General features: G+C 38.3%; 2 protein-coding genes across 5 annotated transcripts; both read left to right on the top strand.

Annotated features, from left to right (window-relative positions):
* Positions 1–237: 237 nt before the first annotated feature.
* On the top strand, positions 238–9118 carry LOC5513261. 4 transcript variants are annotated; one of them, XM_032382757.2, is made up of 4 exons: positions 238–683; positions 5727–6289; positions 7630–7780; positions 8290–9118. In XM_032382757.2, exons 2-4 carry the CDS (start codon positions 5855–5857, stop codon positions 8607–8609), a joined length of 906 nt encoding a protein of 301 aa, XP_032238648.2. In that variant the 5' UTR covers positions 238–683; positions 5727–5854; the 3' UTR covers positions 8610–9118. The 4 variants fall into 4 exon arrangements, with proteins under 4 accessions (XP_032238648.2, XP_032238646.2, XP_001633552.2 ...); XM_032382755.2 differs by having other exon boundaries at positions 246–573; positions 7627–7780; XM_001633502.3 differs by having other exon boundaries at positions 246–683; positions 7627–7780.
* Positions 9119–9582: 464 nt separating this feature from the next.
* Positions 9583–12452, top strand: LOC5513231 (rhodopsin, GQ-coupled). Its single transcript, XM_001633501.3, has 2 exons — positions 9583–10347; positions 11235–12452. The coding sequence occupies exon 2, from the start codon at positions 11303–11305 to the stop codon at positions 12332–12334; it is 1032 nt and encodes a 343-aa protein (XP_001633551.2). The 5' UTR covers positions 9583–10347; positions 11235–11302; the 3' UTR covers positions 12335–12452.
* The last annotated feature ends 1870 nt before the right edge of the window (positions 12453–14322 follow it).

Here is a 14322-nt window from a genome sequence, read left to right as displayed (position 1 = left end):
GACTTTATCTATGAACTAAAAAGTGAGGGCATGGGGAAAAATAAAAATAAAATAAACGTTAAAGAATTACTGCTTACCAGTCAACTTTAAACGGTGTCACTAAAGACCACAGGCATTCCGATTCAATTATGTTAAGCATTTTCTTGGTTATTTTTATTTCAACAGAGAATAACAATAATCCCATACACACATTGGGCAAAACTTCATTCCTGGAGTAAATCGAATATAAAATTAGAAGCAGGCTAGAAAATATATGGATAATTGTGAAAGCGGTGATAGGGTCGTACCTAGGACACGTCAGCTTTGTACATATTGTACTAGCATGCGGAAACGTCGCCAGAATAATTGATAGCACCTTCAGATATCTGAACAGATATGCAAATCACTGCAACAATTACTCGAATGGTGCTTTAAAAAGCTCGCCCAACGCAGCAAAGCATAACAAACTGCCTAATTACGTCTCCTGGTCTCCTGTCTGATAGAAGCAATGGTTTTCAAAGACCGTCCGAAGACGACAAGTTGAAAATCTAGCCCGTACTGATTCTGATGACCATGTCTACGGAATCAACAAAGGTACTTTAGCGAGGCACCGTTCATTCCGATCATCATTTATTGCAAAGTTCACAGTCAAGAATATAATTCACTTTAATGGTCAGGGAGTAGCAGAGCTTCAGAAGCAACAGGTGAGTGTGAAAAGTTCACACCGTGTGGTAAATAATCCTCGATGGGAATGGCTTATTGCTTATGGACGATCCGAGTTAGTTCACAAAGGTAAACACTACAGCAAAGAGCAAACAAAATCCCAGCCTTGCTTCCGCGCATACACCAATTTTAAAAAAATGTTGTCAGTGCAAATGGCAAATGTGCTACGACCGAAAGGACCCATGGATCCCAAAATATTTGTTCCAAATTCAGACAAATATAAATGAAACATACGGCTATCCATTTAATATAATCAATATATGGTTCGATGTCGCTTGCGTTTATTTATCAACTTTATTTTTACAAATAATTGCTACCGATAAACACCTTTCGGTCGTAGAACTGCCATTCGGTCATAGAATTGCCATTAGGCAATTACCATACGCCGTTCGTACTGACAACCTTCATTGAAATAGGTGTATACGATCGTTCCTCCGTGCACCATTGCAGTCAATTATGCCATATAGATTATGCAGAAGCTTCCAGACTAGTCAGTTGGTGAAGTGCGCCCAAATTAAAGCCGCATTGTCGCCAGTTTACTTCCGGAGGTCCGACGGAAACCTCAACGTCGCGGCGCGGCCGATGTACACACTGTACCTTTTTCAAATAAGTTTGCACTTTAGAATTCATGTATCGTAGCCTGCAGTATGGATCATGGGTAAAATAAATGGATGAATCTGGTATTTGAAAGCAATGTGAATGTAAACCACTACATAAACAAGAATATTCCAATCTGTATTTGTTTTTATTTAATTGACTTTTATTTTTTGCTTATTTTTGCTTATTTATTTGATACCCACAAAGCGTTGCGGGTTGCGACGGGTGGAATCTTGGAGTGCACACTTTTTTAAATAAGTGTACACCTGTTTCAAATAACGTTGCACTCGGAAATCAATGTATCGTAGCCCGCAGTGCTTCATTGGTATACACCTATTTCGAAAAGCGTTGTCAGTGCAAACGGCAAATAGCGATTGTGAAATGGCAGTTCTACGACCGAAAGGACCCATGGATCCCAAAATATTTGTTCCAAATTCAGAAAAATAATATATAGATTTAGGCACTGCCTAAAAGCGGAGCCAGCATTGAACACCTTTTGACTGATCGAGGTATTTTGGGGGGATCTAGGATCCTGCTCTTTACTGAGATTTATTTATTGGACCAACCAAATGAATTAAGGCCCTATTCAATAATTTAAAATATGCAGTACATTAAAGTTTTTCAAACACAATTCCTGGTGTTTATATGTCTGTCAAAGTTGTCAAGAGCCTCATGGTAAATTCTTATGTCCCATCATAGAAGTTCCATTATGAATATTTTTTTTAATCAAAACAATACTCATGGATGTAGCAGCATTCCAAAGATTTTAAATAATATATTTAGACTGTTTAGATGCCATACTGTAATTTTTATGTATTGATTTAGTGGCGATTCTCTTCTTCATTGGACCGAATATTCAGAAAAATGTCTGGAAATTAAAATCCAAAAATATATCTCCTTTCATGCATTACATATTGGTGCACCCACCCTTTACCATATAAGGGCCTTGTTGTTGGTGACCTACACCAAAATTAATGCAATGAAGAAAAAACAGATTGATTTTGGAAGCAAATCCTAAAAAAACATCTGAGGCATTACTGACAGAGCTAAAATGCTAACTTCTAATTTCAAAACAAACCCTTTCATTGATCTATGTTTGGGGTAGAGAGGAAGCAAAGAATATCTATTGACTAAAAAATAGTCGACGGGAGAGGAGATATAAAGGGAATTGACTCAACTTGATAGGTTTGGTGAAAAAAATATAACAGTAATGAAAATAGTTTGATTGAGCATTTCTTGACATTTCCCCTTTCTTATTATCTTTACCCTTTCACCACCACAGGCCTCTAAAAGAGGCCATGTCTATGCTATCCAAGCTATGTGAACAGAATTCTTTTATTGAAAAAGAACAAGGTTATTGCTAATGTTATAAAGTTTAGGTATCTTGCCCTAAAAAAAACCCTTCCCCTTAATAAAAGTTCCATTAATGTACATTTGTAAAGCTACATTCTGACAAGCTTTGTCCTTGCGAAGAACAAGTAATGGATGAAACAGAATTTCAAAGATAGAATATAGTGTCAGACACAATTTTAGATAAGATGTAATACAGAAGTTATAATGTACCATTTTAAGTGGTGATTTTCCATCCCCATGGGAATTTATATCTACAAATATACATCCAGTAATGCATTATATTTTGGTGTTTTTGAAAATCCTGGATCCAACAATTCCAATGAAATAAATCTTAACCTCTAAAATAAATGTAATGGGAAAGAGACTTGGAAAGGAAATCCTAAAAAGAAGATATAAGTCAAAGTACTAAATGAAAATTTATAATTTAAAAATCAAATCTGTTCATTAATTTATTTTTCTGGTGTAGAGGGGAAATAGCAAAGAGCATCAATTGCATAAAAATAGTCAACAGAGAGAAGGAAAAGGAAGAAATGTGACTCTTCTTTAAATGTTTGAAAAGAAAATAATTATAATAACAATTATGTGATAATTATATTCAGTACTTTCCTCAAATTTTCCCTTTCCCATTATCTTTAGGTTGATAGAAAACTGTTTTCGTTACCGAGTTAATATTTAAAAAGGAAAAGTTAGTTTTTAGTTTTATATAAGTGTCTTGTTCTAAAAAAAAACCTATTGAGTGTGTACTGCTGAATCACATAGTAATGCCCTAGTCATTTGAGCCCCCTCCCTTATGGTCCTGGGGAAGTCAGGGGTTAATGTGGGGTTTTAGATTACTTTTTAACCAGAATATATCAAGAGGGGTGGTGGTATTGACTGTTTTTGACTCTTAACTTGGAAACATGCTTTTATTAAAGTCTAATCCCCCACCCTTTTCTGGGACCATGTGTGTGGGGTCATTCACTAGTCAAATGACTAGTGAATAAGAACTCCCTACTGTTATCTTTCAAGACATGGTTTTCAATTCTCATGTCTTCCAGTCTTTAGCATTCATCTTGGCCCTCAGGTAGTCACTGGTTCATAAAAGAGTGACATTTCTTTAAAACAATCTTTTCATCAAGACATTTATAATCTGACTAATTTCCACAACTATTTAAAAAATAAATAAACACATGAGATGCAAGATGCAGACAATAACAACAATAAATATTGGCAATAGGGGTTTAATTTTTTTTTTTTTTAATCCTCGGTAAGGAAAATTTCTCTTGTAAGTTGAGAAAGTTGCTGTATCTTCTAAGGATATATGTATCTTTTTAGGACTAAAAGCACAGGATATAAAGACAAGAACGGTCTTCTTTAGCAGTATATGAGTATATGACAAATGCAACACGATATTGGTTAGCCTTTATGAAATATTTCAACACAATCAAGAATAAAGATAGAACAAAGAATGTCAAAACAAAAGGTGTTAAGCTCAAATAATTTGATTCCTAAGTTAAGTACTCGCATTCTCAAAGCAAACATAAAGGACAACAAATAGCCCAATAACTGTCATATCCTCAATAGACAATACAAATCGTTGTCCGAAACTCACCTTGCATTGTTTTTGTCGCTTTCTTGTGGTTGTGTACGCTTTGAAATTTACTAGCTAAAACCAGACATATCCTTACATAAAGCTTGGCGTGAATGAATGTTAGTAGATCCCCTCTAGTTGACTTTATCCTTAAGTCACAAAATTTGAGGCAAAAAGAAATAATTAACGAATGACAAGAAATTTTCCCTTGCTCCGTGCTTGTATTTAGCCGCCATTGCGGGGCCGAGAGGGGCCTGGGAGTTGCGCAGCTGACTGGCTGGCTGGCGAGTGACACCACAGGGTACCCGCGCAATGACAACAAAACCAAGTCGCATAGTTATACCATATTTCTATACCTATGGAGCTCCGCGCTGGCTCCGCTATAAATAAAACATACGACTGACCATTTAATGTAATTGATATATGGTTCTGACATCGCTCGAGTTTATTTATCACCTTTATTTTTACAAATAATTACTACCCATAAACACCTTTCGGTCGTAGAACTGCCATTTGGCAATTACCATTCGCCGTTCGCACTGACAACCTTTATTGAAATAGGTGTATATGGCTAAATCCTTCATATGGTATAATGGCTGAATCCTGGTATCTGACAGCCATGCGAATGTTCACACGAAATGAACAATAATTCTACAGCTTTTGAATCCTGGATTTGTTTTCATTTACGCTTATTCGCTTATATATCTGATACCCATGAAGCACTGCGGGTTACGAAGGGTGGAATCTTCGAGTGCACACTTTTTGAAATAGGTGTATAATATACACAATAGGAAAAATCAAGCACATGGCATGAATTCGATAAGATTGAGCGTGGAAATGAGCATCCGGCTGAAATTATTAAGCTGCAACACAGCTTTTTTTTTTTTATATATATATTTTTGACATAAAAGAGTGTGTACTCAATAACGAATTATCGAATACCCCCTACCCACATTCGTAACATCGAGGTTGGGAAAAAATAGAACACCGCTATCCACAATAGCTAGGATGCTAAAACATTGTAATACATGTATCGTAAGAAAAGGGATCAGATTGTTGTAAATAGTATACTCAGTGTGACGCCTTTGTCAGGTAACAAAAGAATTATTTTATAAATCTATAATATAATAGTGCGCTTTCTTTGGTTCCTACAGGGAAATGCAAATGAGTTCCGTTTAGTCTGAGTATTTGCGCGGTTAAAAGCAGCTGTCAGGTAGCAGCTTAATTTTGCTAAGCTTAAAACCAATTGAAATTTTGCACCGACTGCATTAGCGTGATTAGTCATTGCAAGAACACACTTTGCAAACAGCTCTTCCATTAACCACACAGGTTTAGAAAATTAGAATATTCCCACGATAGCTTATTATATCGAAACAGGTTAGGAAATCCTTCGATCACGGCCTTGTTAAATTCATGTTAGTATTCTGACAAACGATATGCAAGTTGTATTTCCGATGACACTATTATCATTATACGACTCATCATTTACTTCGTGTGGTTTCAGAACGCGAGATTAAACAGATACAAAGCTCCACGTTTCACAAGAATTCCCCTTTTTTGTGATGGGAGATGAAGCTTTACATTCGCTGAAGAAGAGTGATATAATTGAGTCAAAAGGATAACAAACAGAGCATGGGTAACAGGAACTCAAACACGAACAATGCGAATTCGATGGCTTTCGCGGAGGATGAAGAGGAAGAGGAAAATTGGGCTGGCTGGATGGAAGGAAACTCTCGAATAGATAGGAAATTTCTCCCCGCGTACCCTGGGACACAAATTCTACCTGTTCAGCCGATTTATCGAGCTGATTCAGACGCTATGCTGCTACAAGCTGCCACCAGTAGCACTACAAGGACTCACGAAAGCAAATTGAAATCAAAGCGAGCAAAGGCTTTGCGTTACTACACGAAAGGAAGAACAACATCAAACGGGCTCACGCGCGGTGACGACTTCTCGGATTCCGAGGAGGAAAATGGGGACGTATTTCATGAAAATGAAAATAATAATATGTTGCAATCAAACGTTTCTTTTCACGAGCGGAGAGAAGACGAAGATATATGTGAGGAGGTGAGGTTTTAAGTACTCTATTACGGTGTTTCTATTGTAGTATTAGGTTCTACGAAACCCTGGCGGCTCCAGGCAGGTGGAATATTTGCATCCTTATAAAAACTCGACATCCTTGAAGCGACGAGAATTTGATACAGTTTATTGCACTCGATTTTTGTTTCGCTCTAAAATTTTATAGGGAAAAACTGTATAGGGTAAGCTGTCATACAGTTTATTAATGTATTCATAACGATATGGCACCAAAAATTGATTGTTTTTGTTCTCAAACTGGGGATTTGAATTTGTGACATAAATATACACAGCTAAGGGTTACTAATATGTTTCAAATATCGTCCAAAAGAGAAAAGAAAATATAAAATGTTTTTAATTACATCAACATTTTAATGTTCAATTAATAAAAAGACCTTTAACGGCTGGGAGCAGAACCATAGAATTAAAAAAGGTGGATTTTCAGGATTAAAATACAGGTTCGTTCATGAAACCAAAAGCCTCACATTTTGACCTCAGGAGTTTACAGAGGCCGTTTTGGAAACATTTAATTAAAACTTTTAAAAGATGTTTTGAACCAGTAAGGGACATGGATGTGAATGTTTTAGTGTGGGAAATACTTAGGATACTAGGAAATGATTACTCAGGCTGGTAAAGGGGGGTATGGATCACGTTTCACGGACCGTGCAAATGGCTTTTCACGTTTCAAGGACCGAAAAAAAATGGCCTTTTAAATCGTTAAATAACGATTCACGGACGTCGAAATGGACGATTTCACGTTTCTCGTAGCAGGGTGATAAATGGGCAAATCTCGTTTCACGAAAATACCCTTTACCACTCTGGTTACAAGGCGGCAAACTGAAAAGACAGCACTATTGCGGTAAGTAGTTTTGGTACCTCTGTACAGTACTTAGGTACTTGTTTCCATGCTTCGAAGATTGATTTTATCTATGCTCTCAAACGATATTTATGTGGCTTAATGATGAAAATAATGTTTAAATATTATATTTTTTACTACAGTACTTAAACAGAAACATATAGGTGTTCAAGAAATAATCGTTATACCAACAAAGCTTATAAAAAGCAGTACACAACACACATTAATTAAAGCCCACAGATCCGACATGCGTGACACGTGGTTTCGTAGGCTATGAAACCGTATGCAAATGAGATGTTCATCTCATCCGCTTGATTCACGGTGAATGCCAATCCATCCTACAAAAATAGCATAGCTCAATTCTTTTTTTAAAGTATAAAAATACTGGGAAAGTTGTATTTCATGGGGGTTTTGAGTATTCAAAACAAAAACAAAACAACATTGTCACCTTTAAATCGGATTTCTGTTACAGCAGCTTGGTCCGCGAGGATTCCCCACGGGGAGGGTGTACGTCTCTTTGTCATACGACGCCGTGACCCAGAGGCTAAAGGTCACCTTGCTCAAGGCTAAAAATCTCAGCTGCAAAAGAACGGAAGGCAAAGACAAATGTGGCATTAATTGCTCAGGTATGTTGAAGCATTTAATGACAAAATTAATGATAAATAAAAACTGCACGACGGTCTAAATACGTATAATAAAATATTAAATCATTGTCATCATAACATCATTATCATCTCATCATTATACATACCGCCAGTAACTGTTACCACGATGGAAAAGATTTAGTGAGGTAAAAATGTGAGCAGGTAATTTATAGGCCGTTTATTATATAGAAGGAAAAATTCATTGCCCAAGATAATAGTGAGTATTCCAAAGGGGAGACCATAGATTTTATAATGGTTTAGAAAAACGATGTGTAATAAAAAAAAATTGAATGTTGAGTAGATTACTCAGTCCCGTAAACTCCTCGTTTTTACACTGGTTAAAACTAGTGGACTTATTGGACAGTTAGTTATTATGCGAGCAACAGTCGAACTTTGGGTCCATTATCTAGAGACTCTCTGTTTTTACTATTATCCATGCTCTGTATTGGTTATTGCAAATATTTATGCTCTGAATTGGTTTTGTCTGTCAGATTCCTTTGTGAAATTCACTCTATTGAAAGGAGAAAAGGAGGTGAAGTCACACGAATCTGCCATCAAAAAAGGCTACTCAGAAGTCCTTTACTACGAGAACCACGCCTTCGACATCGAGATCACGGGACTCCAGACACTTTCCCTTATAATCACTGCCGTACACTGCTGTAAGCCTCACTTGATCCACCACAACCACGAGATAGGCAGAGTGGTGATACCTGCTGATCTCAACAACGAGAGCGTCGTAGAAAGCCAGCTGATGGAGGCGCTGACACACCCGGGCCAAGTTATATACGAGTGGCACACTATACGGAGCTGAATCACTATTAGACTTAGGTAGAATCTGACACATCCAAGCTTAGATATATACGAGTGGCATACTATACGCAGTTGAATCACTTAGGTAGAACCTGACACATCCAAGATACACACATCTTCTATTGCGGACAACCTCTATTAAGTGGACACTTGTACTCGGTCCCAAGGGTGACCGCTTGGTAGAGGTACCACTTTAAATCTAGATACCTCTATTGCGGCCAGGCCCTTTTCCCGGTCCTGAGGGTGACCGCTTGATATTTAGATACCTCTGTTGCAGCAAACTCTATTTTAAGTGGACACTTGTCTATCTCCCCAGGGTGGTCGGATAGCACTAATGTATTATACAAGGCGAGTCTGTGATGCACTAATACGTTCATACGGATACTTCATTATACTAATCTTTTACAAAACTGAATCTCTATAAAACGTACAGAGATAAAGGGTAGAGTTAGAGTATTCCAATCCTGTCCCAAAGCTTTTTTAGACAAAATTATAATAGAACAACTGTAATTAATGTTTTGCAAGTTTCATTGCTACTAGAAGAAGAGTCAGGCGAATCTCAAGTATATGCATACAAGATATTTCAATGAATGCGGACAAGGTGAATCACTAAGGCCAATAGCGGGACAAATAGAAGCCAGTTGTCTTTTGTTTAACTTATTATAAAGATAAAATGCAACCTTAAAAAAGAAGCTTTTATTCTTATTAAAAAAATGATAGACTTTTCCAGAATGTAACATAAATATTAAAAATGTAGCACAGGAATTTATGAGACAAGGCTAAAAGTTCAGATCTATTTTTTTAATTAAGGTTCAATTACGTGGTGTATTTTCGGCCTGCTATATGACCTAATATGCCCAGTGTCGGCTGGAAATCGATTGTGTGAAACGTAAGACTGTATGTTATACTCTTGATTAAGAGATTCCCTTGTCGTGTTTCCACCTGTTGGTTGGTGGGGGAGAAGAGGTAGTATTACCCCGAATTGTGTTTGGCCATCATAAAAGGTAAATATCATGTTTCTTGTCAAGTGGCAAAAAGCTACCAAATACATTGTTTACGACCGGTTTTAATATAAAGCAAAGGTTTGATCTGTCTGACATTTAAAACTTAATAGGGTTGGATAGCATGATGGCGTGTCGACGAACTGCATTCAGATGTCTAAATATATTTGCACTTTCAAGAGGGGTCGCTCGGCTCCAGAACGGAACTGCAGCTAAACAAATTAAACCTTGCGCTGTTCTTATCAAATGCTTTCTCGCTGTTTTTACATCCAAAGAAACATAGCGGTATGTTTACAGCAAAAAAGTAAATATATATTTATATATATATTTCCTACAATAGCTTATACGGTAGAGTGGTTTGATAGAAAACGGCTAAGAGTTATCAGACAAATGTATACCATTTTCCATTGATTTCTTTTGTTACTTGATTTCTTCATTGCTATCACTCTCCATGAAATCTCTAATGAAAACAAGAAAACCGATCTCTCAACCTGTCGGGGTTAATTTTAGACCCTCTACTCGAGAGGGAACCTACAGTTGGTTCTGATTGGCTGGGGCGTTTCGCTGCTAGACCATAGCGCAACATAGTCATTGGATATCATCTTTACAGTCGAAGGGCTCGTCGAAAAATAACAGAGTTCTGTCCTTTTTGCTAAATATAAATCCTCTTGAACTTGGGGAGGCTGTACACATTGGCTGCACCGTATCACACATCGGGAGGACGGGTAAATACGACAGGTAATACCAACACACTGAGTGCATAATATGCATGTTCATGTGATTTTATAAAAATGTCGAACAAAATTGATCGAACCCATGAACGACTTTTTAAGACGGCGCTCTGCTTCTAGACTAAGAAGCCGAAAATGTTGAGTATTCCAACTGGTCTGAAAAGATCAATTCGATATAATAATGAACTAATGTTGAAGAAATTATTCGGACCCTTCTTGCTAGTTTAGACGAGTGGTCGAGATGGGTGAGGAAGTGCACTTGACAAAAATGGGGTTAAGTAGCGAGGGGGGTTGACATTAACGATAGATTACTGAAAATACATACAGTCAGACATCAGCTAACAGCTTTTTTTGTATAAGCAAACAGCTTATGCTGTACCTTTCGAATTTTGAGCACGAATCTCGGTACATTTTCATAGCATTTAAAGAATTTTCAAAAGACATTATTAAAAATATAATGAAGGATATGGCGGTAAATTAATCGAAAAAAGAATGCACAGAAAAGAGGGCGAGGCGAGAAAATGTGGCTTAACGCTGCCCAAGAGGTTCAGTTTTATTTATAGCTGGTTTACCCGCTGTTGTGGCGGTTGTAGAGCACTGCAGAAGATCAATAGAATGTGCCCCTTTCTCGTGGCTTTGGCAGTCGCACACCAACATGTGAGATCGTTTAGTGCGCACCTTAAAAAAATAAGGATACCTCCAAGGAAGAGCTTGAGACGGTACATGAGGTTTCGACACTTTTTTTTATTGAACTGAGTTGACTATAACAATACAGTATTTTACGACGAATTTCCAGCAACCCCCACCGTCCTTTGCCCTCATAACTATTCTAATAGATTTTAAACCGTGTATTTTTCGCTCTCAGACACTAAATATCATCACATTTCTCCCAAGATCATCATCGTCTTTGTTCGGCGGCGGGGTCGGCACCCTTGGAAAACACAATGTCGTGCTGTCCCTAGATGTCCATAGATGCCTCTAGATATTCCAAGATGTTTCTTGATGCTTCAGATAACTGCACATCTCTGGCAGCAGGGGATATTTGTTCAAGTACACTCAATGTTGTCTTCCAAAGCATCCTGGGTCCCAGCGCACTGACGGCAAACATCTTCCTCGGGGCAGCTGCGTACTTGCGATGGACACGTGGCAGATCACCTGAAAAGATCCTGATCTTCAACTTAGTGGCGTGTAGCCTGGTAATGGTAGTGGTCCTACCGATACACGCCCTCTTGGTGACAAAGCTCGGATCGTTCTTACTCTGTGACCGATCATTATGGCTGTTGTATAGAACAAGGGAGGAGATACAACTCATCGCAAACCTTGCTACTCTTGCAACATTTGTCGCCATCGCTTATGATAGATTTGAAGTCTTGACGAAGTTTCCAAATCAGAGAAGGCTCACCGTGAGGCTTGCTTGTATGCACGTCGTTTGCGCGTGGTGTGTGTCTTTACTGATTATACTACCATTGTATAACGGACCCCTGCGACCGCATTGTGTCAAAAAGTGTCTCCAAGGCTCAGATCTTGCACTATCCTGCAACGGCCTGGCGATCAACCATACCAGTGCGACTATTCGAATAGCAGTAGTGACGGTCTATATCACAGTGTGCTGTATCGGCACCAGTGTAAGCCTCCTGCGGGCCACGTGGGAGATGCGGGCCCACAGGCAACAGATAGAAGTAATGTATGGCATTGTGCGCGCCCGAACAGAAGTGAACTTCACAAAGCTTGTTATCGCAATCTCCTTGACTTATATCCTTACGTGGACGCCGACTGGAGTAGCTCGAATCATCGTCACGTTAGATCTCAGCCTAACTAGATTGTGCGTAGACCTGTGGTTAGTTTCGTGGTCATTTATGAGCGCCTTGCTAACCCCAGTTATCTACATTAAGATGGACAAGAGAATATTACTAGTGCTCAGAAACAGAGTATGCAGATATTTCCGCGTTGCACCTCTTGCCACCCGGCCGTCCTTTTCTACCGACGTCAAGTGATGATATTGAGGTTCTGTGTATCCGGTTACACCCTATATAGCTAGCTTTTGAGTCAAGGTTGGATCTCACAAGCGCAAGCACAACGCGCGTAATTGTCCGATTATCACTAGAACACAAGCGCAAGCGCAAGAGAACGCAGCTGTTTGATTTTCTTGTACTTGTGTTTGACTGATTCTCACTTGTATTGCGCTCGTGTTTGACCGATTCTCACTTGTATTGCGCTTGTGTTTGACGGATTCTCACTTGCGCTTGGGTTTGACCAATTCTTACTCCCCCCTCCCCCTTACTTGTGTTGCGCTTGTGTTTGACTGATTGTCACTTGTATTGCGCTTGGGTTTGACCAAGTCTTACTTGTGTTGCGCTTGTGTTTGACTGATTGTCACTTGTATTGCGCTTGGGTTTGACCAATTCTTACTTGTGTTGCGCTTGTGTTTGACTGATTCTCACTTGTGTTGCGCTTGTGTTTGACGGATTCTCACTTGTGTTGCGCTTGTGTTTGAAGGATTCTCGAGCTTGTGTTTGACTGATTCTCACTTGTGTTGCGCTTGTGTTTGACTGATTCTCACTTGTGTTGCGCTTGTGTTTGACTGATTCTCACTTGTGTTGCGCTTGTGTTTGACTGATTCGCACTTGTGTTGCGCTTGTGTTTGACTGATTCTCACTTGTGCTGCTCTTGTATGTTTGACTGATTCTCACTTGTTGTACTTGTGTTTGACTGATTCTCACTTGTATTGCGCTTGTGTTTGACTGATTCTCACTTGTATTGCTCTTGGGTTTGACAGATTCTCCCTGGTGTAAAACATTGTTTTCCATTCGAAAACATTTCGCAACTTCCGCCGATGTTCCTGCTCTTGGTTTAAAATTAGATTTGATCGCTGGGTCTTCATAATTGTGGGTCATCTCTACGATAAATTCTAGTTGAGAACGACGTATTTTGATTGGATCTAGATTATTTTACACAACATTGTTGATCAAAACTCAGAGAATGTCTTTATTGGAGTTTTTGCAGGATTACAAATTTTGTATATTTTATGGATTGATAGAGGAAAAAATCTTTAGAAGCTAAACAAAGTTGGAAATTCTATCGAGGAAAAAATAATCAATATGTTAATTTGTATACATTATATCATAGAGTTACATTTTGTGGTCGTTGCTCCTAAATAAATTGTTACCCTCGTGGCTTCGGATTTATTTTCTTTTTCCTCTGGGTAAAAACATTTTTGCGTCCCAGTTGCAATTGTTGACAGTTTTTTTTTAATAATATGATACAGAGAACAAAAAACTCTTCCATCACATTTTTATACTACCCTCTGGAAAATTCACAATCAAAGAGAACTTTCCAAAAGATTGTCGATGGCAAAAAAACATATTTCCATCGTTTTTTTTTCTAAATGAATCGTAAAAAGCAGTCGTTAATTGTCATTAATATCGACTCTTCCGCATGCGAGCTGTATTACTAGCGAGTCAGATGGGGTTAAAGAGGTATACCAATTTATACGTAAGGATCGTGTTTTTACAGAGGAAATGCAGAAAATCGACCATTTTTCACTTAGAAATATTAGTGTTATCAAAGATGAGAAATATCAGTGTAATTAAAAAAAGCCATTTATAATAAAAGAGATTTAAATCAACCTCATTTGTTATCATAAGACATTCTTATTAACCCTTTAATTTCACGCTCCCTTATCTTAGTGCTTTTCTCTCCTTAAGACACATTTTATACTTATACGTGACCTGACCACACTACAAACTGTTCCTAACCTTTGATTAAAATAAAATAAGTTACAGTGCAGTTAAGCCAATAGCAGGGGGGTGGGGGTGGGGGGGGGGTTACGTGATGGCGGAGGAGGATGAAGGTTTTCAGCCTCTCTCTAGGGCTGTCAATGGAATAAACCGTATTCTTTCTCTTTTGGAGGAAGCGTTAGTAGTTTTTTTACCTCTATGTCTCCAGGGCTGTCAATGGAATTAGCCGTACTCGGTACAATTAG

Source organism: Nematostella vectensis, chromosome 3 (genome assembly GCF_932526225.1).
Source record: "Nematostella vectensis chromosome 3, jaNemVect1.1, whole genome shotgun sequence".
Taxonomy (NCBI): domain Eukaryota; kingdom Metazoa; phylum Cnidaria; class Anthozoa; order Actiniaria; family Edwardsiidae; genus Nematostella; species Nematostella vectensis.
This window is presented reverse-complemented; position numbering and strand designations above follow the sequence as displayed.

What these genes read in the sequence shown, in the direction of transcription:
- LOC5513261 (XM_032382755.2), top strand. Translation starts at nt 5,855, where the DNA reads ATGGGTAACAGGAACTCAAACACGAACAATGCGAATTCGATGGCTTTC. An exon ending in ACGAAGATATATGTGAGGAG is followed by an intron (nt 6,290 to 7,626) that starts GTGAGGTTTTAA and finishes TTTCTGTTACAG; the next exon opens with CAGCTTGGTCCGCGAGGATT. An exon ending in ATGTGGCATTAATTGCTCAG is followed by an intron (nt 7,781 to 8,289) that starts GTATGTTGAAGC and finishes TTTGTCTGTCAG; the next exon opens with ATTCCTTTGTGAAATTCACT.
- LOC5513231 (XM_001633501.3), top strand. Translation starts at nt 11,303, where the DNA reads ATGTCCATAGATGCCTCTAGATATTCCAAGATGTTTCTTGATGCTTCA.